Below are 26,263 nucleotides of genomic sequence, written 5' to 3' on the forward strand. Positions count from 1 at the left end.
GCGCCCGGGGAGAAAACGCCTGACCGCCGACCCCGGCCTGCGCCGTCCAGCCTGCTCTTCCTCCTCCTCGCCGGCCTCTCGCTCTTCAGCCACCGGCGCGTCCCTCCACCCGTGCCGGGGGCCCCCGGAGCCCTGGCCGCCATGCGGCTCCTGCCTCTGGCCCCCGGTGGGCCCCGGCGGGGCAGCCCCCGCCACCTGCCCTCCTGCCGCCCGCTGCTGCTGCTGCTGCTGCCGCTGCTGCTGGGCGGCTGCCTGGGGGTCTCCGGGGCGGCGGCAGGCTCTCGGAGGCCCAACGTGGTGCTGCTCCTCACCGACGACCAGGACGAAGTGCTCGGCGGCATGGTAACTCTTCTCCCTTTCTGCCCCGCCCCTCCATCTCCAGGCGGACTCCCTGGTTTCTCGCCTCCTGCCCCATCCCCACCCCGACTCCCTGGACTGGCTGCCCGGACCCGGGGCAGGTTTGGTTTTGCCACGCCAGGCCCTTTACGCGGGTCTTGAGGGGCCGCAGGACTCTCTTTGCTGCTCTTTCTCCCGCATCTCTTCTGATTCACACATATGCACGCACCACACGGAGCTTCTAGCCTGCACCTTACTGCTGCCGAGTTTGTGTTCACGTCTCATGACAAACGTGTGGACGCCAGTTAGTGATGGGTTGAACCAACGAGGAGCAGGTGCTGGCCAAGAGCGCGGAAGCCTTAGTGGGTTTTCTTTTGGATCAGAGGACGAGAGCAGCCCCCTCTGTGAGGGGACCTAGGCCACCTCTGCATTTGTCCCTATGTATGGCGTCTGTGCCTGTTTGTAAAATAAGTGCTGAAATGCACTTATGCGGTTGGTAGGTAGGATGTCGAACTGTTCAGCGTGTGCTTTGCCTCGCAAGAATCAAATTCAATTAGCCTAATTGGACACCTGGCTGATGCGTTCGATACTGTCAGTGTTCCATTGTATATTGAAGGGTGTTGTCATAAGACTCCTTTCTTTCCCGGAGTCAGTTTTGCTTCTTTATCTTAGAGTTCTGGAATTTATGACCTTCAGAAGCATGCACCCAACCCCGTGGTGCTCGTGGAGGCCCGGAAAGTGGCTTGCCCGAGGCCCATGGGTGGCTGAGGCATTAGGAGTGCTCTGATCTTGGGTGGCATTCGTCTTATCTTCTTAAAGACAAATGCTTTATCGCTTTCTTCCTTTCAGTTCTCTTTTTGTTTTCAGCTAAATGCTGAGACTGTGAAAACACTGGAGGCAGGCGGTCCCTAACTTCCTCTGTGTAGTAACCCTCTAGGTCAGTGTCCTTCAAACTGCTCATCAGCCCAGAGAGGGAGTTGTGAAATTCGTTGAGTAGCTACCAGCATTTTTACTTTCCTGTGGAATAGAGTAGAATAGAAAAGGTCTGTGTGGGACATGTGGTAAAGGTAAGCATATCCATATGTATGTATTTCTGGGTTGTGAATTAAAATGTATTTCTTAATCGGGCCTCTGTTCAAGAGTATGAGAGCTTTTCTAGATGGTGTTTAAGATGCTTGCGTTTTGACTCCACACTTCTTCCTGCCACGTGTGCCTCATGGTCTTTTAGTTTCTACTCAGCCACATTGACATTGAGAGTCTTAACTTAATTGCCCTCCTGGATTTTACTTTGTTTTTTCCACCATTCCAACCACTACACTTATCCTCCTCACAGAACTCCTTTGAAAAAAAAAATTTCCATCAGAAGTGAATAATAGCTTATGACTAAAGCCTGAATTAAAAGGTCAGCCTTTCACGTCTCTGTTGAGAACAAAACTCATCGCTTCACTCTAAGGCGTTCAGAATTCAGTTCCATCAGTTCTTGTCGACCACAGGTGTGGTGTGTGTATTTGAGGTCCCTCCCCCGTAGCGCAGTAATCCCCTTTGTCTCTTTACACCAGCAGCAGATTCTTTCTTAGCGGTGTTTATGCTGGAGAGAGGAGCAAAAATTGAGTGCAGGGAATGACAAGTCAACTTGAATGCTCCCACCTCTCTAGAGAATTCTGGCTTCTCTACTAGCCTTTTCAGAGTATTCTACCACTAGTTGTCAAACAGGACTTGAAGAGAGAGTGAAGACAGTGAGGGCATTTGAGAACTGACTTGGAGCCAGTCAGAGTGTGAGGTGTCTTACACTTGTGCCTCATCACAGGGGTCTTTTGCTATAGCTGTCGTCCTTATCTTAAATAAGAGGAAACTAAGACGTCCCGGAGGTTAAGTGACTTGACCAAGGTCCGTGTAGCTAATAAAGGGCAAAGCCCAGAGTCTTCGGCTCTCAGACCCCCATGCTTTTTCTCCTCTTCTAGAATTCTGTGATGATGCTCACTTACCAGATGGCATTCTACATACGCACATCAGCACAGTCACTTGTACCATAGAGCACAGGTTCTTCAGGTGACGTTCAGGGACGTCGATGGGGTCATGGAACACCTTAATTTATATGTAATACTTTGTGTATTTTTATTTTGTGGAGAGAGGAGGTGTCTGACCCAAAAAAGATTATAAATGGCTGCCGTAGTTGGCAAAATAAACAGTAGTCAATCCCCCAGACTAACTCAGGTCAGAGGATCATAGGACGTGTTTGATTGTGGCTTAATGTGGAATCTTTCCATCACCTTTGAAAGAGACTTTTGTGGGGGAGCATCATCTTCACCATTTCACTGTTTTTTTTGAAGGTATCATCTGTGGGACTCCGTTTATAGTTTTTTTTGCCCAAGGAACTGTTCCTATCTATTTCTTGATTTTACTTGAAGGTCATTATGGTGTGATGGACACACTGTTCTTCACAGAAGCACAGGTTGCTCTTGTTAAAATCATCCATCTAGAAAAAGTGACATTTGTTCGAAACTTCAGGGAAGTGAGGGAAGGAGCCGGGATGAAATGTAGGGAAGAATAAATACATCGTTTCTTTGCTTTGCTTAAAGCAAAGTGGTCTTCCATTTGCTAAAAGGAAGGTTAGCCATAGAATCATGAGAATTGTCAAAACTTTATTTCAGCGCAGCCATATGTGAGAGCCAGGAAAGTAAATGACTCCTGAGGATTCTTCTGGAAGGGATTTTGCTTCAGATGAGTAAAGTAACACATTTCCCCACGTACGAGTGTGAGATTGGCTGCTTCCTAGAGAACGTTGTATGGCCTGAACCTGACCAGTCGCTATCTTTGCTTAGATCTTATGGATCCCTTTTAGCATTTCCTATTTCCGTGGACACATGTATACATTTCAGTACAGTGTGGTTTCTTGTTTCAGACTTGTTTGATTAAGCACAGATTATGGTTATCACTCGTACTACTATTAGCAGTGTAGATTATGGTTGTTAGTACAGATTTCTTACTTGCCCTGAAATCTAGATTCCCACGCGGCCATGCATCATCTTCTGGCTCCTGCCTGACTCTCCGAGCTTGTCTTAACCCCATGCTCCCCTTCACTTACTGTGCTGCTTTGACCACACTGGCCTTCTTTCTGTCCCTCCCGTGTCTCTCTTTCCTTCCCTGGCAGCCTTCGTCCTTGCTGCTCACTCGGGCTGGAAGCATCTGCTCCTGGACCTTGGTGTGGCTCACTCCACATCACATGACTCTCAGTACCAAAGTTCCTTCCTGAAAGAGGCCTTTCCTCCCACCCGTCTAAAGTGGTTTCTGCCTTCCTCCCACCCGCTGCAAGCACATCATGCTGGTTTATTCTGTTCATAGCGCTTGTCACGCCTGAAACGCTTGTTTACCTGTTAGTTAAGTCCCCGAGAGTACAGGGATCAGGAGGGACCACCATTTGTCCACCAGTGCCTCGATCAGTGTCAGGCACATGTTCAGTGTTTAACAAATGGGTTATAGTCACACAGTATAGTCTTAGTGTAAGTCAGATATTCTTCGGTAGCTTTGCATATTTACCAGTTTGACAGTCGAGTCCCATATCATCAACTCACATGGTCCTTTTCCCCACTTACCCTTGGCATTCTCATTTCCCCTCCCCAGGCCCTCACTATAACTCGGGTTCTTCGTCAACCAGTGTTTGGTTCAGCCCCATGTTCTTTACCTGAGGGTAGCCCTCAGTGATGTTTCATGGGAGATCATGACTGCTGACCTTGCTTCTGAAGGTTAGCAAAGACCTTGTGGATCGCTAGCATCTCCTGGGAACTCTTATGGATCTGCTCAGGAAACTGTCAGAGCTCTTGAATAAGTTAGAATTCTCACCCTTTTGAGCTGATGGGTTCCCTAGGTTTTCTACTATATGTATAAAGCAATGGAGAAAAGTCGGTTAGACAATAGTCAAGATGAGGCTCTTGTTAACATGGTTATATATTTGGATTATTTTTAAGGAATTATTGCACAACGAAATATACATAAAACTGCATTCAGTATGGGCTTATATTTCAAAGGTCCTTTGGCATCCTCATGAACTGACTCAGAGTACAACTAAAATGAGCCTCTTCAGTGGTTCATTCTTGTCTAGAATCTGAAAAAGATTGTTAGTGTTCCTTTTATTTGTGTTTAAATGACCATCTTCATACTTTGATCCTCACCCTAGGATTTGAGGTTAATTGTTCTCTATACTTGTCAGGATCTTACCTTTTGAACAAAAGATAAAAATCAAGGCTCAAAACAGAGTCATTTCTGACTAGTCTTTTGCTCGACGGGGGTTCTGTGTACACCTCTTTGACACCTGGTCTAGTCCTTACCCGAGGAGGTGATTGGTCTGCTCCACAGGGCCATGAGCTTAAAGTTACCTCTGGGCTCCACCTCTGAATGTCTGATATTTGAGTCAGTCTCAGCCTCAGGGCCTTGTCTCACTTTCAGAACCTAAGTGTTATCTTATTTCTATTTTAAAAGGTGGAAGGTTTCCTTCATATCATTTCCCACATCCTGCTTCTAAAGATGAATTGATACAGGTAGTTCTACCCTCTCTCTCTCATAAGGGGGCAGGTGACGAATGAGAAAAGGGACCTAACATTTCATTACATTGAAATCCGCGTTGCTAGAAGAATGCCATCGGCTAGGAACTTTCCCTCCCTCCAAGCCTGATGACCCCTGAACTTTTGCACAGGAAATGACAGACTGTAGCCAGACCTGCTTAGTTCATCTCGAGAATCGCACAGGACTCTCTTGAGTGTTTCCTAGTGTCAGACGGAGCTGACCGTTTGGGAGTAAAAGGTTGAGAGTAAGATGCAAAAGACACAAATTTTGATCTGTGTGTTTTAGTTTACTGAAAGGAGTTGTTTAACAGATAATGTATTTTACAGACACCGCTGAAGAAAACCAAGGCTCTCATCGGGGAGATGGGGATGACCTTCTCCAGTGCTGTAAGTTTTGAAGCTCATTTAATTTTGTTACACTTGAATTGTGTTTATGTTCTGGGAAGGAACACTCTCTTTTGGGTAATCGGTGTGTTTTTTTTCTGGTTAAATGCCTGATCTGAAGGAAGGACTTTAATGTGATACAAATTCTTTTAATTGAAGTATTACTTCTTACCAATTGAAGATGATTTGCAGGTATTTTCTAAGCCAGTCTGATCTACAACTCAGAACTAGAGAATTTTACTTAAAACCTCACTGTTTGGGGTTTGAAAGTGGATTGTAAGAATCAAGTAAGGTTCATGCTGTGTAAACTGTTCCACGGTAAAAGCTTGCAGGCCACTTGACAAAGCCCAGTCAACCTTGATAGCCAAACCTGAGAGAGATGATAGCAAAAAAACCAAAACAACAACTATATATGTGTGTGTGTGTATGAGAGAGAAACATATATATATATATAAAAATGTAGATGCAAATATCCAAAATAAAATGCTAACAAATCAGGGCTGGCCTGGTGGCATAGTGGTTAAGTTCGCACACTCTGTTTTGGTGGCCTGGGGTTCACAGATTTGGATCCCAGGCACAGACCTACACACTGCTCATCAAGCCATGCTGTGGCAGGCATCTCATACAAAATAGAGGAAGATTGGCAGCAGATGTTAGCTCAGGGCGAATCTTCCTCAGCAAAAAAATAAAAAATGAATGTCAAATTCAAGACTGTGCACATAACCAAGTAAGTGGTAGCCTAGCTTAATGTCGGGAAGTCCATTGAATAGCAGCGTAGTGTTGTGCTAAGAGCACAGACTCTGGGGCCAGATCGCCTAGTTTTGAATGCTCTCTCTCCGTCTTTTCTAGGTCTGTGACCTCAAGCAGGTTATTAACTTTTCTGGCCCTTGGTTTCCGCATTTGTAAATGGGAGTACTAAAACATCTGTCCGGGTTTTTGTGAGGTTAGATGAAGGGATACATGTAAAGTAAACACTTGTCTCAGTCGTCCACTAACACGCTATCAGTAGTTGAAAGAAGGAAGGGAGAGATGTTCATTTCAATAGATGCTTTAAGTTCTCTGAAATTTTAGCATCCTTTTCTGACAATTTATTAAACTGTTAGGAGAGTACATCCTTACTGTGATGACTATTTCAAACAGATAGCACACCTTACAGTTAAGGTGGAAGACTCAGGGCAGTGTTAGGGATGAGACAAAGGCCCACCACCTCCACTTAATGTTCTGAACTCTCTAGTCGTTGGCAAAGGCTTATGGAGTTAAGAGGTAAAACCATTGGAAAAAGACAAAATTATTATTTCCACCTGTTTGGATTTTCTCCCTTGAAAACACAGGAGAATTGTTGGAAAACTTTTTAAATTAATAGAATTGAATAAGGTAGAAATGAAAAAAATAAAAATAACTTTTTTCCATATAACCAGTTAGTGAAATATAGGGGGAGAAAAGATCCCATTCATACAGCAGGAAAATACAAACTCTAGGAACAGCTGGTGGTGGCCAATAAAGGTTAAGACCTCTATAAATAAATTAACAGAACTTTGTGAGTGCTACAATAAAAATAGTTAATATGTAGATATGCACATCGTTTTCTGGGGGAAGATAGAATACTATGAAATGTTTATTCTAATCAGAATCTCAACAAGATTTCTTTAGGCTGAATTAAGTGATTTCAGAGTTATCTGGAATAATAATTAGGTTAAAACAATCAAGGTAATTTTTTTAAAGGATGAAATTGCCCTACTGGATACTAAAGTATAATATGAAGATGCAGTAAACAGTGTGGTATTGGCCAAAAAATAGGTCGTGAAACAGAAGAGGAAAGAAAAGACTTGCCAGTATAAAAATTACAAAACTCAAACAGCTAACAAAATTAAAAAGCAAAAGTAAAAAACAGGAAGTATTTGTAACATGATGGAATCCTTCCTTAGTTCAAATTTTATGTAACAAGAGGCCAACAGCCCGGGAGGAAAAAATGCACGAAGCAGGTGAACAGACCGTTCACGTGAACAGAATTGGTCAGAACGCGTGTGGAGAACGTCCATCCCCGCTAGTATTTAAAAATACCAAATCCAATTTGAAAGGCCAAAGAAAGGCTAAGTATTTACAAAGGCTAAGATGTAATTTTGGCAAGGGTGTGCTCCAATGAGTGTGCTTTCCCTGCTGGTGCAGGTAGAAGCTCGTCCCACCCTCTGGAAAGTGGCCTGGTGACGTATGTTAAGACGTGTACAAACGTTATCGGGTAGGATGGAGTAAGTCTGTTGACGACAGTAGCTAGTGGACACACAATTACAGTAGAAGAAAACGTCTGTGTCCAGGGTATAAAGTGATACGGGAAATGTATACTTACAGATCAACCTGAAAATGAACCTCTCCTTTTCAGCCATGTTAGAGTCAAGGGGTAGTCTCTGTCTTTGGTTGAGACCTCCCTCCCACCCTGCTGTGCTCCGTGCATGGAAATATTTCTTTGGCAGATGAGATTAGAATAGCTGTTATCCTGCAGAAGGAGACCAGCTGAGAAAGAAATCCGTTCTCTCGGTTTACCTGCGTTACCGTCTCCACTGTGTGACGGACAGCAGCTCTGAAGCGTGTCGTGTGGGAAGAAAATCTCTATTCCCTGGGCAGCTAGAAGTTAGAGTTTTGAGCAGCTTTCCTTCTTCTCTCTAGAAATGATGGGAAATCATCTTTCTCAGGTAACTTGTCTTCGCTTGCGTTTGTTCCTTTGTAGTACGTGCCAAGTGCTCTTTGCTGCCCGAGCCGAGCGAGTATCCTGACGGGAAAGTACCCGCATAACCACCACGTGGTCAACAACACCTTAGAGGGAAACTGCAGCAGCAAGTCTTGGCAGAAGATCCAGGAACCTAATACTTTCCCAGCAATTCTCAGGTCCATGTGTGGTTATCAAACCTTTTTTGCAGGGAAATACTTAAATGAGGTATGTTGAATGGCCTAATTATTCCTTTTTTTTCTTTTTTTTTTTTTACTAGCAGTGTTTTAAATGTGCATTAATGTAATTCATGTTAATTGTTTTTTAATTAGCATCCATTCAGGTCACATTAAAGGGTTTTTGGTGTATGTTGTTTTCTCCTAATCTGCCCATTAAGTAAGAGCTTACTCACATGATCCGGGTGTTGTAGTTGCTCTTCCTTTAATGGTCTCAGGAGCATTTTTTTAGAAATTGCCCTAGGATGGCAGCTGTCCGATGCGTCTTCCCCTTTTCCTCAAGAATTCTGCCGGTCATGTGGCCGTCACAGTATCTTTGTTTCCATTTCCCCTTTATCAGGATCAGAGTGAAGAATTTTTTCTTCTTAGTATCTTTCCTGAATTACAACGACTTAATGTGTAACCCATTTTCTAACTTGAAAAATGCGGAAAAAATGTGGACAGCTCAGTGATAAAGGGAAAACACGCAGAGCTTGGTACTTTCCGGCCATTAAAACACACGGCCAAGTGGCCGGTGTGCTGGCCTCATGGGCCTGGAAGGAGGGTACCTCACTGTGACCTGCCAAGGCCAGATTTCCTGGCTTCAAGCCCACCACGTTGGCCTTAGGTTTTAGTCAGAGTTCAAGCGCAAAAGAAATAGCGTATTTGAGAGTGTTTGGGGTTTTCTCTTAGAGTAAAACTGGGGATGCAGGACAAAGAGAAGATGTACGTTTTCTTATATACTTTATCTGTGGTTGCTAGAGATCTTAATATCTGATCTGAATTTTCTGTTAATTCTCCTCCTCCCCTCAGTAATTGGGAGAACTTGCAGCCTTGTGAGTTTGCAGGAAGATGAGACAGTTTGGAAAGAATCATGAGAAATAAGTATGGATACTAGGTCATTGGGTTTAGGCTCTGGGTCATAAAGAGAACTTATACTACTTTGTATGTTAACAATCATCTAACATGCACACGAAATTAGGAAAAATTCTCTAAAGTACAAAGATAGAGTTCTCAGGGATTAAATTCTGCCTTAAATGGGCAGTATTAAACCTTGTGGTGGTAAAATGGGATGATTCTGTGGTCTGGTCACGTACTCATCTCGTCAGATAAATTGAGCTCCAAAGTCAGTGTCATCAGCAGGACAACTGAAGTTCCAAGCTGATAGCTCACAGTCTGATTATTTTGCTGTTGTTAGTGACAAGGTCAGTTGGACTATTCCGTCCATGCCATTAGTAGCTCAGCAAATGAGCCCTGTGGCCTAAGCCATGTAGTCTTTTTCTGTAGAGGGCCCGAAGTACATATTTTAGGCTTTGCGGGCCATGTGTCTCTGCTGTGACTATTCAGATCTGCCACTGGAGCCTGAAAGCAGGCGGACGTTACACAGACCAGTGAGCATGGCTGTGTTCCAGTAAAACTGCGTCATCACTGAAGTTTGAATTTCATTTAACCGTCACATGATATTCTTCTTTCGATTGGTGTTTATGTTTTTTAATGGTTGGAACAAATTCTTAGTTTGCTGGCCATACAGAACAGTTGGCGGGATACGTTTGGCCCACTGGCCATAGTTTGCCAACTCCTGCGTCCGAAGTTCCTAGCATTATAGTGCTCTTTGCTTTCTTACTGGTTCATGTGTTTGGGAAAGTTGAGCACCTACCATGTTTCAGACACTGATCTAAAAAGATGCTGAAAGTTCCCTGTTTCTCTCTGATGTGGTCTTGTCGAAGGGCTTCTCACGTCCTGCTTGTCTTGCTTTTCAGTATGGAGCCCCCGATGCAGGTGGCCTCGAGCATGTTCCTCTGGGCTGGAGTTACTGGTATGCCTTGGTGAGTGACTCCTCAAGTCGGTGACAATTACACACAGCCCTACAGGCGCAAAATATGTTTCCTTTCTAATTTAGCTCTGATCTGGACATAACTTGGTTTGCTTTGATGATTGGCTGTTTTATCTCCTTAAAAGAAAGTCATGATTTGTGAGTCACTCCTTTGCGGGATGTTTTTCTTTCATTGCACAAGGTTTAGCAACATATTTTGCTATTTGACCTGATCCACTTCTGGCTTTTTAAACTAGACAGTTATTGAAACTGTGCCAGTAGGTAATAAAACCCTAGTCAAAAAATCCAGTTCGACATTGATGAGTATAGTCATCCATTGCTTAACAACAGGGGTACGTTCTGAGAAATGTGTCGCTAGGTGCTTTCCTATCTGTGTGAACGTCATAGAGTGCACTTACACAAACTCAGATGGCTTGCCTACTACCCACCTAGGCTGTATGGCATTAATCTTACGAGACCACCGTCGTGTGTGCAATCCATCGTTGACTGAAACGTTGTGATGTGGCTTATGACGAGAATTACCTCTTTTTCATGTCTTATCACTATTTAAACAGAGTATAGTTTAGCCCAGCATGGTTTCCAACTTTGATTTTGTGTGCTGACCTCATAACAAATTTTACTTTCCTCTCTTTAATAGGAAAAGAATTCTAAATACTATAATTATACCCTCTCTATCAACGGGAAGGCGCGGAAGCATGGTGAAAACTACAGTGTGGACTACCTGACTGACGTTCTGGTGAGTTACGGAAGCTCGGTCCTGGCAGATCTGGCTCACATTTGATTAAAGACCCCGCCTAGAAACCCTGAGTTGTACTTGTTCGTGTGGGGTGATAGGAATGAATAATAACTTGGTCAGACTACCAGAGAATATTTCCAACTGGTTAAAACTCCTGAGACTGTTTTTCTTTGTACGTCTGTAAGCCGGGCTCTGATCTAATGTTCTTGAAATTCCAGCAACAAATCCCTTTTCCAAAGACTAATCTCTAAGACTACAGAGATTACTTTCAAGAGGTTTTACTTTGTAGGGGTTCCTGCTGTTGACCCCAATATTTTATCTTATTTTATTTATTTTGGTGAGGAAGATTGGCCCTGACCTAACGTCTGTTGCCAATCTTCCTCTTTTTGCTTGAGGAAGATTGTTACTGAGCTAACATCCATGCCAGTCCTCCTCTATTTTGTATGTGGGATGCCACTACAGAATGGCTCGATGAATGGTGCTAGGTCTGCACCCTGGATCCAAACCTGCAAACGCCAGGCCACCGAAGTGGAGCATGCAAACTTAACCACTACGCCACAGGGCCAGCCCCTCTTGACCCCATTTTTAGTCACAAGCTACAAGACGTGGCGGCTTCGTCGTGAGGGTGGAGGGTTAGGGATATGGGAGTTCTTCAGGCGTTGTGTACTTATGTATAAAAATTGCTAAAAGCTGGTGAATTGGGGACTTTGCTGTCTAAGGTGTTTCTATTGACGGCCGTCTGTGGAGCATTCATTCACTAGATACTTCAGCCACATTATAGCAGGTGTTCGGCAGTAGATGAAGCCAATCCCTGAGTGTATGGAAGGTCACTTTTTCGTGGTAGATTTTGTTTACACGTGTGTGTGCGCACACACATTCATCTGCTGACTCGTTAGGTGGTGATCAGTTAGAGGAATGAGGGAAGTATAGGGGTTACTTAGATAACCTTTAAGCAAAATCCTGAAGGAGGTGAGAGTGAGCTGTACAGATGAGGGGAGAGTGCCGCAGACAGGGAACACAGAGTGTGAGGCGTCTGGCGTGTTGGAGAGACTACAGGGTTTTCGACAGGACCCGAGTGAAGCAGGTGAGGGGGCTGGAGATAGGAAAGGGACACAGTCAGTGTCTTCTGCGCTGAGCATTGGGAATACATGAAAGTATAAATCAGCTAGAACTATCAAAAAGTAGCATGCACGGGGGGTGCTTTCCTTTTCACGAAGTACCTCCAGATAAGTCAGTGAAAATGTAAGTCCATATAAATGGAAGTGCTGGTGTGAGGTATTGGATTTCGTACTGTTCATTTAGCTTAGCTGCTTGAGCTGGCATAGCTTCTGATACCTACTCTCTACCTATTTTTGTAAGATTAAGATGACTTAAGCCACCTTTCCCCCTGTCGTGAATTAGGCTGACTCTCTTTTTCTATTCTTTAAGACATCAAATGGGTACACTCTAAGCTGCGTTAATGTAAGTTAATACTAAAGTGGCCAGATTACAATTTCTTTCCTTATGGGAGGCACAGCGGTTTCAGATCCTGTGGAATCAAGATCTTAATTGCTCTCTTAGGATGGTGTGCATTTTCAATTTTTTATTGTAAGTTTTGCCTAAAAGCCAAATCTTCCAGCAGACTTGCAGATGACGGTGACTGTGTGCTGAGATTGGTTAGAAGCTCCTGGGACCCTGTACCTTGTGTTGACCAGCGAACGCGCATCTGTCAGGTCCTCAGTGGTGGGTAGGGTAGGCGATGACGGATCTTTGTGTGTGTCAGGCTAACGTCTCCTTGGACTTCCTCGACTACAAGTCCAACTCTGAGCCGTTCTTCATGATGATCTCCACTCCAGCTCCTCATTCACCGTGGACAGCCGCGCCTCAGTACCAGAAGACCTTCCAGAATGTCTTTGCCCCAAGAAACAAGAACTTCAACATCCATGGAACGGTAGCTTTCCTTAACCCTTGAATTAAGCCACACTCGATATAATTAACTGCACAATAGACTTGTCAGGGAGCCTTTGAGCCATGTAGTTTCCCTTCCAGATCTTTAGAGGTAGTTGCCCCTGTCTGGTACAATGGGTGAGGTGAATGTGCTTCTGCAGTACAGGTAAGGCTCCTGCTGCACATCCAGTGAGCGCGAGAGCCACAGCGGGTGTTACAGAGTGCTGTCTTCCCTGACTGCGGGCTCTCCTGCCAGCCTGCCTGCTGACTCTCTTCCTGCCAGGCAGTGGCTGAGACTCGGGCCTCAGGCTCACTGGGCCTGCAGCAGCCTCCCTGGTGGCCCTCACCGGACCTGAGGCACAGGAAGGGGGTGACGCGCGGTGCAGTGTGATTGGGAAGGCAAGTTGAAGGGAGAAATGAGCCAGGGCTCAGACTTCAGTGTGCCTCATGCCAGCCTCTTACCCTTCCCTTTGCATCGGGTCACCCAGTTCACTGGTTCAGAGGCAGAACGCCTCTCCTGCCTCCTGCCTGTCACTCAGAAATCTTCATGCTTGTGAGGTGGGAGAAGGAGTCCTGGAGTTACACTCAGCACTCCCACCTTCTAACTCAGTTGCCTGACCATGAGCAAGACGCTGAACTTGCATTTTTCTGTCCGAAGTGGGAGATCCTGATCCCTCACGCACCTGCTGTGTGGATTAAAGTGCATAGAAACATCTGGCATACTGCGTGGCACACTGTAGGCTTGTGCTTATTAAGTATTATTTTAAAGCTGAGTGAACTGAGTTTTAAACGAGAGGGCCATTCTCAAACTGTGTTCCATAAGAAGCTAATAGAAGCTTCTGGGACCAAGTAAGTTTAGAAACTTTAGGTAGATAAGTCACTCTGCTACAGGATTTCTCAGCTATGCATGTTCTTTGAATTTCCAACAGGAGGATATGCTGTATAGCATTTCTCAATTTACTAATTTCTCAATATTAACTAAAGGACACTTTCAGAATCGTAGTTTGGGAGATGGCAGCTTAGAGTTTTATGAATATAGAGGAGACTTAATGGTGTGTGTGTTTTTGAAACTGTGACTTTTTCATTTAAGGAAAAGAACACTTTGATTTGGACTTGAAGTTTTAGGAAATTGCTATGATGAGATTTTTCTCAAGGTTCTAGGATGATCAATATCTTGGGTAGGAAAATAGAGGGCAGTAGAACGATGACTTATTAGGCAAAACTTAGAAGAAGGTAAAGTTAATATTGCCCATTGTGCAGTTTGGGCAGTAGACCCAAAGTTATTAAATTTAACCTCCTTGTAGCCAGTAGTTTCCCAGTGTCTTTCACTCACTCTCCCATTAATGCTGCTGACAAAGGAGCCCAGACCTGCTGCCATTCAGGAGGCGGTGGGAAGAAGCTGAAGGATGAGTGATAATCTGTGGAAAGCTTTTTTTAGGAACACAGGGGAGGGAGGTGGGGAGAGGGAAAGTGTAAAGTTGCTTATACAAGTTCCAGTTAGTTCTTTTTTGCTAAAGTATAAAATGATCCTTTTCACTTTCTACTCGAGTAGTTTCGTTGACCTTGGTGACTTGGTGTTAACATGTTTTTTTCTTTTGAATTTTAGAATAAGCACTGGTTAATTCGGCAAGCCAAGACCCCAATGACTAATTCTTCAATACAGTTTTTAGATAATGCCTTTAGGAAAAGGTAAGAGCTGCTGCTTTCTCAGTCTGGGTGGTCTTTAGGACCCTCCAGATCAGCCCATGATTGGGGGGCTGCACCACGTGGTTATCTGGGAGACAAAATCAGAGGGGGGCAGGTTGGTGGGGGAGAGTCTCTGATGGGGGGTCCTGAGGCCTCAGAAGCAGGCAGGTTCCCTTCCATTTAGGTTTATGAGGCGGCCTTTGGACCCCAGGACTAATTAAACAATCCGTTTTTATGACTTATTAAAATATACTGTAAACTGGAGCCATTTGGCAAAAAAAAAAAAAAAAATTTCCTGTGTCTAAAGAAAAGGTCATTTGTGTGAGAGAGAGGCCCCAATATTTGCATAAGACCCAAAGGCTTAGACTACAGCAAAATATTTGCCTATGCTGTTTGGAATTTTCAAGAAGTTCTTTCAAGTCAATTTTTAAAAATCCATTACTTTCTCTTGAGGTGTATTTAGTTTAGACCAGGGGTTGGCACACTTTGTCTGTAAAGGGCCAGATAGTAAATATTATAGGTTTGCAGGCCATATGGCCTCTGTCTCAGCTGCTCAGCTCTGCCCTGGGAGCATCAGAGCAACCCCAGACAACAGGTGACTGACTGCACGTGGCCATGTCCCGGTGAAACTTTATATGTCTATCAAAACAGTGAGTTGTCCTTCAGTGGGTATAGACTTTCAGATTTGTGAGATGAAAGAGTTCTGGAGATCTGTTTCACTGTGTGACTATACCTAACACTGCTGACCTATACACTTAAAAATTGTTAAAATGGTAAATTCTATGTAGTGTGTTTTTTACCATAATTAAAAACAGAAAAAAAAACCCAAAAAACAGAGAGTGGGCAGCTTTGGCTCATGGCTAAGGCCCTGGCTCAGACCATTGAACACTGTCGTGGCACAGGTCTGTCTGAATTAATCTGTATTCATCAGCACTGAATTGACAACTTTCCCGTCTGGTTGTCTCTACTCTCATCACCATAGTAAAGCTAAAGATAATAATAAAGCTCACTGGTTATAAAAAGCCTTGTGTATTTCTTTGGAAACAGTTAGATTTGGAATGAACTAATTATGTTCTGGAATTTTCCGATCTGTTTTTTGCAACGGGTTTGAGGGGAATCTGGCATTTGACCTCCCTGGGAGAGTGGTCTGGAGGGTTTTCAGGGCAGGGTTTGGACTTTGCTTTTGCTTTTCGGCGAGTTAGCAGCAGCCCAGCCACTGTCTCTGAAGTGCCATTGCCGCCCTCCGTTCACATCCAGGTGGCAGACTCTCCTCTCAGTTGATGACCTTGTGGAGAAACTGGTCAAGAGGTTGGAGTTCAATGGGGAGCTCAACAACACCTACATCTTTTACACATCAGACAACGGCTACCACACAGGTAAGGATGGGCTCAGGGACCCTGTGACCTTCATGAGGGCCTCTCCTTTCTCACCCATCAGTCACACTGGCAGGGAGCTCCACTCCTTGTACAGGGTGGACAGGCCAGAGGGAGGACCTGCTGCTTACAGGGCCCACTCATTCCCACCCAGAGAGACCAGGTGTCGTTATTTGCTAAATTCCACAGTGTCGTAGCAGTTGGGAGCAGAGAATGGGCCTGACGGGTGGAGGCAGGCTTTACGAGGTAGGAAATGGAACCAGATTTACAGGACAAGTAGGCCTGAGAGGATCGGGGAGACACTTTACACAGGAAGTGTCCTGGGGGAAAGATTCTTCCTTGTGAAATTATGAAATTCGTTTTTTTGATTTGTGTGTGTTTTTGTTTTGTTCTTTGTCTTTTCAAACCTGCAGTGTGAGCCCCATATCCTTGACGTTCATCCTTTCTGCTTGGACTTTCTGTAGTTAAAAATCAGTGTTCTCATTTTTCCCCATCTATAAATTTCATAAACTTGAATGCAGTTAACCTGAGGCTTGCTTGCATAGGAGCAGATTAATTAGGCCTTCAATGAATTATTTTGAATATTTTTAAGCACTCAAAGTAGAGACACGTAAAATAATCCCCATTGTCCAGCTTCGATTTTCTGCTGCGTGTGGCCAGTCCTTTGGGTTCTTCTACTGTCCCCATGTTTTTCTTTTTGGCTAGAAGGTTTTGAAGAAGCTCCAGACACTGATTCCACCGTCAACACTCAGGTGTGCATCTGACTACTTTACCGCGTGTCAGGATCCAAAGTCCGCACGCTCCCTTTAGTTTTTAAGTGTCCTAAGGCTGTCACTTGCCACTAATTTATTGGAAAAATTGGTGTTTTGTCCTTTAGAATGTCTCACATTCTGGATTTGGCTAATTGCTGTCTCATGCCTTGGCTTGTTTATCTAGACTCAGCATTTCCTAGGTTGGTAGTCTGCTCTAGAAGCTTAGTAGAAGTTTATGTTTTCAGCGAGAACGCTTTCTTGGTGACTGCTTCGTACTTCCTCTTGCATCACGTTGTGATGCCCGCAGTGTGTGGTGGCTCCTTCTGAGGATGCTGGTATTCATTGCTGGCTCACATGGCATCAGCCTTAAGCCGTCCTGTGAACCTTTTGTGGCTAAAGCTGCCATTGATGGTTGTTGCTGAAATCCATTATTACCTCAGAAATTGCAAAACACTGACTTCATAACTCTGTCCTTCCTTTTGCATTTTTTAGCTGGAATTCTTCAGAGGAGGACTTCCCCTCATTAACTGTCTTGAAATGCAGGTTATTCAGGATAAACGTTTTTGTCCCTTTATTTAGCAGTTTTTAGAGTAACCTCATTCAGTTGTGATCACGTTGAGTATCACACGTAAATTATGTGTTTGTGTCTCATTCCAGTCATTCTTTTTGCTGAATTTGTCCTATCTTAGACCAGGGAGGCCCCCCTAGGCATTTATTTAAAGAAGATGAGCTCATTGTCTCCTGCCTTGTAGTAATAAGAGTCCTGGGCAAATTTAAGCTTTCCACGAAAACACCGTAATTACTAGAGGAAAGTTGTTTTTGTTTTTCCTGTTGATTAAACAAATGAATGTGTGCGTCACACTTCCATCGTGGCTCCATCTTTACCCTCTGTTTTTTTTTTCAGGACAGTTTTCTTTGCCAATAGACAAGAGACAGCTGTATGAATTTGATATCAAAGTTCCACTGTTGGTTCGAGGGCCTGGGATCAAACCAAATCAGACCAGCAAGGTAGGCGGCTGATAAGACGACGCTGTTTACAGGTAGCACTTGCCTGGGGAAGGAAGGCTGTTCCTTCTGAGAGGAGGCTGCTGGATTTCTGCTCCGATGAGGATGAAGGCTGATGGCTTTAAGGTCTCATTAGTGTATTCATAAGCCTTGGAAACAGGGATTCCTGTTTTTTTTTTTTTTTTTAATTCCTGGCCACTCCCTATTAACTGTATTTTCCCCCAAATATACGTATCGTATCAGCATGAATAGCTTTTGTCTTTTGAGACCAGATCTTCATTTGTCCTGGAGCAGCAGCTGTCCACCAGGGCGCACATCACAATCACCCTCAGCGGGCAAGTGTGAAACCTCCAGAAAGGTTCCGGTGGACTCGCTTGACTGGAATAGGGACCCAGCCTCTGCTTGTTTCTGAAGTTCAGATGCCTGCGAGGCAGCGGGGCTGGGGCCCGCTCCCCTGTAGAGCAGATCCCCTGGGCACCTTGTTAAAACGCGGATTCCGAGGCTGCGTTTCTCACCTGCTGCCAGGAGCTTCTGCGGCTGGTCTGCCCTCACTGAGAGTTAAAGTCTACAGAAAGCAGGTCTTCCAAGGACTTAGTCCCTCCCTCTGTGGGACTCCCCCCTTAGCGATGCTTTTCTGCTTTACTCACACTCTCCTAGAGCTGTCATCGTGCGCCACATACTTCTGTTGCCATTCCCATTTGGTTTCAGTGTGTTTTTCCAGACTTGGTACTGCAGACTGAAGAACTTTGTTCCTAGAGTTCGTGGGCACCTTGATCCAAAACCCTTCGGTCTAAGACTCAGGAGATAAGAATTGGCAGCCTCTCCCAGTTATGTCTTCTCTTTCCTGACAGCACAGTTTCAGTCCCAGCTCTGTGAGACAAAAGAAAATAAGCAACTATATCATTGAAGCTGAAATTGGAAAATGGGCCAGACTTTCTGGGTATATTGGGGATTTAGTTTAATTTGGGGGCTTAATGTTTACTTTGTTTAAATGTCTGTCATTCACTTATTTCCTTTTACAATGCTCTTGGTGGAATTCTGTTAAAATTCTCTCAGAAAGGTAAAATGGCCTTCATAATGGCGTTCTGAGTTTTCTTCTCCTCTTAAGGCCCCACTGCAAATTCAGTACCCTCTAAACAGGCCTCTTCGTTCAGAGGAGGTGGGCAAGTTAGGAAGACCATTAAATGTTCACAACATTTTATTGGTCGTGGTGCTGGGAGCTAACTGAGGAGAGCATGTCAGCAGCTGTTGCCTCTCCCAGGAGCAGGGTTCACAGGACCACTTCTAACCTGGCGGGGAAGGAGCCCGAATGAGAGCATTGAGAAGTGGCAGCAGCTGCTCGTGGAACAGCTGGTTCCTTCTTTCTTCAAGTTAACAGTAGTGTCCAAATGTTAAATTCAGAAACTTCACCCTCTGAGCAATCTAAATGAAGCCCGGTTCCTAGGAAGCCATGTCAGTGATAACAGCTAACACACATTGAACGCTCAGTATGGGGCAGGTGCTGTTCTAAGTGTATTACCTGTTCAACTTCTCGAACCTCCACAGCCTTATGAGACATGGATACTAATACCCCCATTTTACAGATGAGTAAACTGAAGTACCAAAGTTAAATGGTTTTCCCAAGATCCTGTAGCTAAAACGTATCAGAGCCCCGCATTTGGACTCAGGCCAGCTGGCTCCAGAGTCCACACAGTAGCCATCACACTCCAGCTCGGACAAGTGTCTGTTAAGTATCTCCTTGTGCCAGCGCAGCACACCAGGAGCCTGGGGTCCCCAGCCCTGAGCAGTCAGGGGAGAGCGGTTCTTAGCACCCCATGTCAGGCAGAGCCAGGAACTTCGGCTGCGTTGTCGGTGAACGCCTCGGAGGCGTGTGAGCAGAGACGCGGGTGTGGAGAAGGCCTCCGGCTTGCAGAGATCTGCGGGAGGGCGTTCGGAGAGAACATAGGTGTGAGGGCGCAGATGAGAGCATGAGCTTGTCTTGTTCACGGGACGGAAGGCGTGGGTGTCCTGAACCGCTTGCCCTTCCTAAGTCAGCCCTCTCTCCACGCCTTGCCTTGTGTGGCTGACCGCTCCTTCTGTCTGGAACGCCCATCTCATGACCCCGTCACCTGGCTAAGTTAACTGTCCTTTAGGGCTTCAGCGTAGGGCTCCCCTCTGGGAAGTCACGGCAGACCCCCGCCCCCACGTGGGATGGGTGCCCTCACACCCGCACACCCTGTCAAGCGTGTCTGTCTCACTCTAGGAGTTTCAGGAAGAGAGCACTATCTAAACTTAGAACACCCAGCCCTTAACAGGCACCCAGCCCTTAACAGGCACTGGGGACATCCATGTTGGTTGAATAGATGTCACCAAGGTCCCGTTAAGAGACAGAACCAGGACTGAAAATTAACTATGTCTGGTCTCAAAATCCATGTTTTTTACCCTGCTTTGCTGACAGATGTAGTTGGAGAAGTATGAGACACCCCCGCTTTCATCCACATTCACAGAGAATGGTGGCTGATTCGTCACGTGTTGGCAGCACGGTTGTCTCGGTGCCAGTGCTCTGTGGGTGGCACAGGGTTGTGAGTTGGGCTGAGCTGTCAACAGCCTGACGGTCAAAACAGGGCACGGCTGACCAGTGGATTTAGCTTTGTGTTGGCTGTTTGGGAGAGCAGGGGCAGGTGGTATGTGTGGACGCCAAAGATTGGCTGTTGAGGTTTTCGCCTCCGGCTAGAAGCTAATCTAGCATTAGATTTGAGGGCAGAAGTTCAGAAGGGTTTTAAGGAAGGGAAAGGTTAGTAGGAAACTCAAATGACCCAGCATGATCCGGGGGACACAGAACCAGCTGGGATCGGGAAGACCACATGTTGGCTTTCAGACTTGGGATGAAATAAGCCTTGGTCTCCAGGTGTGAATTTGGGAGGATGTTAAGTGCAAACTCTGCGTGTAACTCGGCAGAGGCCTGGCTTCTTCCTTGCAGGGGAAGCTGGGGCTCGGGCAGATCCAGAGGAAGCGCCTGAGACGTGGCGAGTGCTCGTGACTGAATGGAGCGGCTGCCCTCTGCCGCGAGTCTTTGCTGGCCCTTGCGAGTTCTTCAGCAGCAGGGCTCCCGTGTCTGTTTGGAAATCCCGTGTGTCTTCCCGAGAGCCCTCTGACTCTTCAGTAATCCTGCAGCCCTGTCGTTCTTCCAGAGCTAAAAACAAGCAGGTTCAAGGCGTGAGAGCCCTTGATTTCATGCCCAGAGTCTTCTCAGGGCTTTTATTTGATCAGAATGTCTGTATGCTTAAGTCCTAAGCACATTCCCAAACAAACTGTGAGGCTGGGACTTAGAAAATTATTTACTTTTGGTCTTGTCAGAGCTTTCTCGATTCCAATCCATAAAGGAATCTTTAAGTTTATATTTAGCGATAAAAGCAGTACAATTTGAAATGCTAATGTTTCTAGAAGTCGTTATGGTGATGGGCCCCTAGCATCCACTCTGATTCTTGGTTGTGTAATTCTCTGTTGAATTCCTCACTCATACTCAGTGTGCACGAGAAGTCTCCTGTCTCCTGACGTAGTATGCTGATTTTTCCTGCTTTTTCTCCCCCACTCCCCCCAGTATATAGCTGTATATTTTTTTAGTTGCGGGTCCTGGTTGTGGCATGTGGGACACCACCTCAGCATGGCCTAGTGAGCAGTGCCACGCCCACACCCAGGATCTAAACCAGCGAAACCCTGGGCTGCTGAACTGAAGCACGCGAACTTAACCAGTCGGCCACAGGGCTGGCCCCAGTACACTAATTTTGAGACTTTACTTCTTAGTCCAACCAAACCCTAGAAGGGAAGAGCATTTGTCCATTATTCTTAGGGAATATGTGATCGTTGTAGATGTCTGGGAAGAAAGAGTCCAGTGTTTTACAGTACTTGTGCCAGATCTTAGTGACATGATCTGTACTGGAACTTCCAGACCTTCCTCCCGTAGACCAAATGGCCATCAGAGAGCCTCCCATCCTAACAGCTGATGGCTCCTCAGGCAAATCCTGGTGAGACTGGTAGTCTCATTTTTATTTCTGTGGGTTTTACTATTTTGGTGTTTATCCTTTTTCTTTTCTTATAAAGCTGCCTTGAACATGGTAATGTGGAATTGGCTTCACTTCATTCACATTCTGGACATCACTGGAGATCTGTTAGTCACTTTAGGGTCTTGTTGCCTTGATCTTATTCTGAAGGTTGTCTCTGTCTCTGCTCGTCTCCTCTCGTGCCGTGATCTCTTCCATATTCATACCTGCTCTCATTGACCCTGTCACAAGTTGCTCAGTCTGCCTGGGACTTGCAACTAGGCAGGCTATCTCTAACACTGGGGATTGTATAATCCTAGAGACATGGTTTTTGTGGTTTTTCACAGTAACGTATGGACTGCCTTTCCCGTGAGTTGCCTGCCACTGAAGGGTCATTTCTGACAGCTGTGGAATTAGACTGATGGTTCAGAGCCAGGCTGTGTGTGTCACTGTCCTCCAGGAGCCGTCCAAGCTGCCAGGAAACCTGGCCCCTGCTGAGCTATGCTCTGAAGATATTTTCTTGCCTTTCACGTCTGTACCCTTGGTTTTGTTTATAAATTAACAGTACCAGGGACGCTGGATTTTTTTTAATCCCCAATTGGCCTCCTAAGCCGATCGAAGTTTTCTCGACAATTTTGAAGACCGCTCTTTCCTGTCAGCAAATGATAGCTTTTCCAGTTACAAGCTGTTGACTTCGTTTCAGTTACTTCTTTCATATCCTCCTCTGTAAGACGGGGGAAAGCCTGCATCCTAGGATCATGGTGAGGATAAAGGAGGATAAACCGAGAGTCCAGGCACAGAAGAGGCGCTCCGCCTCGTGCAAGTCAGCTTGTGTGGATGCACTGTTGGCCTAGGTTTCCTGAAGTCTTCAAAGTCGATTGCAAATATGTTTTAGCAGTGTTCTCGCTTTGAGAAACTATAAAAAAGGGCTAATGTCCTCCTCTGTGGCAAGCATTCAAGCTTTGAGGCTTTCAAAAATGTCAAGAGTCCGTTTGAAATCAAATTTAGTGAACTAATAGGAATAATCAAGTTGGACAACACTTGGTATAAAATAATTAGCCTCACATTTTTCTCATGATTCATAACAGACTCCAGGCAATCCTAAAGGAGTTTTGACAAATGTTTTGATCAATAACAGTATGGGTGGAATAAATATGTAACTTCCCAGGGGCATATATTACAAGCTTTATAAGCCTTTATGTTTGTTTTTTAAATTATTGTAGTTATATTTGAGTATATGAATCAGTAAGACCTAAGTAAGCATGGGCCGTACAAAAGATAATAGTAGGTGCTGTTTATCTCCTGGGTGGGGTGGGCGGGGAAGAGAGCCTTAGCATAGATAGAAAAGGAAAACAGACCAACTGTGTTCTCGATTGCTTGTTTCTCCCTCGTTCTCATAGATGCTCGTTGCCAACATTGACTTGGGTCCTACTATTTTGGACATAGCTGGCTACAGCCTGAATAAGACACAGATGGACGGGATGTCTTTACTGCCTATTTTGGTGAGTATAAAGCCCCCATGAGGCCTGAGCCAAGACTCAGAAATAAATTCCAGGTTGTATAACTTTGGACTTAAAAATTTAAATTTTAAAACTATTAATTTTGGGGAACAGAGAATAGAATTTTTCTCTTCTCTGTGGTGGTAAAAATTTGAACAGAGTTCTATATCCTCCCTTCTTCCCCTCTCCTCCCAAAAAACCCATCATAAACGAAGTTAATACAAGTGAAAAATTGGGAAAATATTTGCAACATCTGTGAAAAAGGCTAATTAGTCCTAATAGGTGACTTCTTAGAAAGCATAGATTAATATCACAGTAGAAAAATGGGCAAAAGAAGTAAATGGTCAACTCACAGAGGAATTAAAAATGGCCAGAGTCAATGCAAAAAGATTGCTTCATTGCTGATCAAAGAAATGCGTAACTGAAGGAGGCCTTTATTGCCTGCAGAACTGGCAAAGATTAAAAAGATTAATACCCAGTATTTGCAGAAGTCTGAGAAAATGGAAACTACTCAGACTCTGTTCATGAAAGCATAATGAGTATAAGCTATCAGGGGGCTAGTTTGACAAGACATCACTTCAGAAAACACACATCAAGCAGTTCCACTGAGAGTTTATTCTAAGAAAACAAAATTCATTCAACAAATATTTGAGTACCTGTTATGTGCCTGATACTGCACAGAGCTAAGTATAAAAAATGTGCATGTAGTATTAATAGAAGAAAACAGCCTAAATATCCAGTAGGGAATTGGTTAAAGTGTTGGACAATGAAACCCTAGAATATTAAACCAACGCTAAATGATATCGATCTGTACACACTGACTTGGACAGATGCCCCCCACATACTACAGGGAGAAAAGGGGGGGTCACAGCAGCATCTCTTCTCCACTAAAAATGTATGTGAACGTGTTTAGGCGTGGAGAGGATTGGAAGGATCAATACCAATGTTTCAGCCATTAATAGTGACTCATTATAGGTGACGCTTACTCATTGCCTTGTCTGAGTCTATTACAGTTTATTTATTATTAGGTAGTATATGATTCACACAAGAGAATACATGCAACTCACACAAGTTACGAAACAAGAAATACCCATGAGCCCATTATTTCATTGAGAACTCAGATGTTCCCAATAACGTGTATCTCCCTACGTGCTCCTCCCCATCCCACCCCTGGCATGGAAGTGATCGCGGTCCTGAATTTCGTGTTATCATTCTCTGGACTTTGTTTTTCGGTAATTGTCATGTACGCATTCCTAAACAACATACCTAGTTTTGATCTTCTCTTGCTCTCTAAAAATGACAACCTGCTGGATGTAATCTGGGACTTTTTTTCAATTCAGCATTGTTTCCAAGTTGATCCAAGTTGTTCACAGATGCCTAATATTCCACTGTGTGAGTGCATCACAGCTTAGCTCTTTTCCTGTCAGTCCGTGGCCATTTGTGTGGCTCTGTTTGTTTTAGGAACAGTGCTGCTCTAGCCCTCTTAGACGTGTCTCCCAGGGGACACGTGTGTATATTCCGAGATTACAGGAACTGCATGTGTGCGTTTCTACAGATATTACCAAGTTATTTTACAAAACGGTCATCAGTTTACATTCCCTCCAGCAATGTATGACAAGTCCCTTTGCTCTATACGAAACTGTCAGACAACTTAATGTTTGCCAATCTAGTGGGTGAAAAAGGCCAAATTTATATTTGGTCCTACCGTGCATTTCTTTGTTAATGAGATGTCATTTTTTTTTAACAGCTTAATTCACTTACCATACAATTCACTAATTTCAAGTTTACAATTCAGTAGTTTTCACTGTATTCACAGAGTTGTGCAACCACCATAATCTAATTTTAGAACGTTTCATCAACCTGAGAAGAAACCCCCCAATACATTAACAGCTCTCCCCGATTGCTGCCTCTCCAGTACCGGGCAAGCACCAGTCTACTGTCTCTATCGATTTGTCGTGGACATTTCGTATAAATAGAATCATACAATATGTGGCCTCTGTGAATGGCTTCTCTCACTGAGCATAATGTTTTCAAGCGTCATTCACGTTGTAACGTGTCAGTATTTTATTCCTTTCCAAATAATAGTCCATCCTATGGATATGTCACATTTATTTATCCATTCGTCAGTTGATAGACATTTGGGTTGTTCCCCATTTTTGGCTATTATGAATAATGCTGCTGTGAACATTTGTGTACAAGTTTCTGTATGAACAAATGTTTTCAGTTCTCTTGGGTGTAAACATAGGAGTAGAATTGCTGGGTCGCATGACTTTATGTTGAGCCTTTTGAGGACCTCCCAGACTGTTCACCAAAGCACCTGCACCGTTTTATGCGCCCCACCAACCGTGGACAGTGTTCCTGTTCCTCCACATCCTCGCCAACACTTGCTGTTCTCTGTATTTTTATTGTATATGGTGTGAAGGGGTATCTCCTTGTGGCTTTGATTTGCATTTCCCTAATGACTAACGATGTTGAACATCTTATGTTTATCGGACGTTTGTTTATCTTCTTTGGAGAAATGTCTGTTCAGATCCTTTGCCCATTTTTCAGTTGGGTTTCTGATAAGTGAATCAGTGTTCCTTGAGGCCTTTTGTGTTTCTTCCCTTGTGAAATGCCTCTCTTGGCCCGTCATATTCTCCCCGTGACGTGTCTTTTCCCTCTGTTAAGATATGAGAACACAGAAGTCAAATGTATAAGTTATCTTTTTTATGGTTAGTGTTCTTTGTGTCATGTTTATAAAAATGCTTCTGAACCTTGAGGTCAGAAAAAAAAAAAAAGCTAGTTTTCCCAGCTTTTCTCCTAAAAGTTTTGTATTTCTGCCTCTTACATTCAAGCCGTTGATGTACCTGGAATTGATTTTCCTGTGTGGTATGAGGCAGAGATCCAATTGAACTTTTTTCTCCATGAACACTCCGTTCTCTTTTCTGTTCCACAGATCTGTCTGTCGCTGTACCACCATCATTTTGTCTTGTCATAAAGCTGTGCAATTGTCTTTGTATGGACACACCTCTCTCATTGTTCCTGTGGGGATCCTTGCCGCCTCTCTTTCATATAAACTTTAAAGACAGCTTTTCAGTTACCTGAAAAATCACGTCGGGCTGTTGGTTGGAATTGCACTGAATTTATAGATCAGTTAGAAGGAAACGTCCATCTTTTAACTTTCCCTGTATAAATCTTATACTTGTACCTTATTTCTAATTAGAGGAAAAAACACCATCACTGTGGGGGTCAAATCAGC

At 44.4% G+C, this 26,263-nt stretch overlaps 1 protein-coding gene across 1 annotated transcript in view; it reads left to right on the forward strand.

The window, feature by feature from the left end:
- GNS (glucosamine (N-acetyl)-6-sulfatase) overlaps nt 1–26,263 on the forward strand; it is a 37,128-nt gene continuing 10,865 nt past the window's right edge. Inside the window, exons 1-10 of the mRNA XM_046660967.1 lie at nt 1–342; nt 5,223–5,282; nt 8,002–8,208; nt 9,956–10,021; nt 10,667–10,765; nt 12,528–12,695; nt 14,298–14,380; nt 15,635–15,753; nt 17,407–17,510; nt 22,927–23,028. Of these exons, the coding sequence (XP_046516923.1) occupies nt 142–342; nt 5,223–5,282; nt 8,002–8,208; nt 9,956–10,021; nt 10,667–10,765; nt 12,528–12,695; nt 14,298–14,380; nt 15,635–15,753; nt 17,407–17,510; nt 22,927–23,028 (1,209 nt within the window). The 5' untranslated portion in view covers nt 1–141. The remainder of the gene's footprint in view (nt 343–5,222; nt 5,283–8,001; nt 8,209–9,955; nt 10,022–10,666; nt 10,766–12,527; nt 12,696–14,297; nt 14,381–15,634; nt 15,754–17,406; nt 17,511–22,926; nt 23,029–26,263) is intronic.

The sequence above is a fragment of the Equus quagga genome, chromosome 1 (assembly GCF_021613505.1).
Source record: "Equus quagga isolate Etosha38 chromosome 1, UCLA_HA_Equagga_1.0, whole genome shotgun sequence".
NCBI lineage: Eukaryota > Metazoa > Chordata > Mammalia > Perissodactyla > Equidae > Equus > Equus quagga.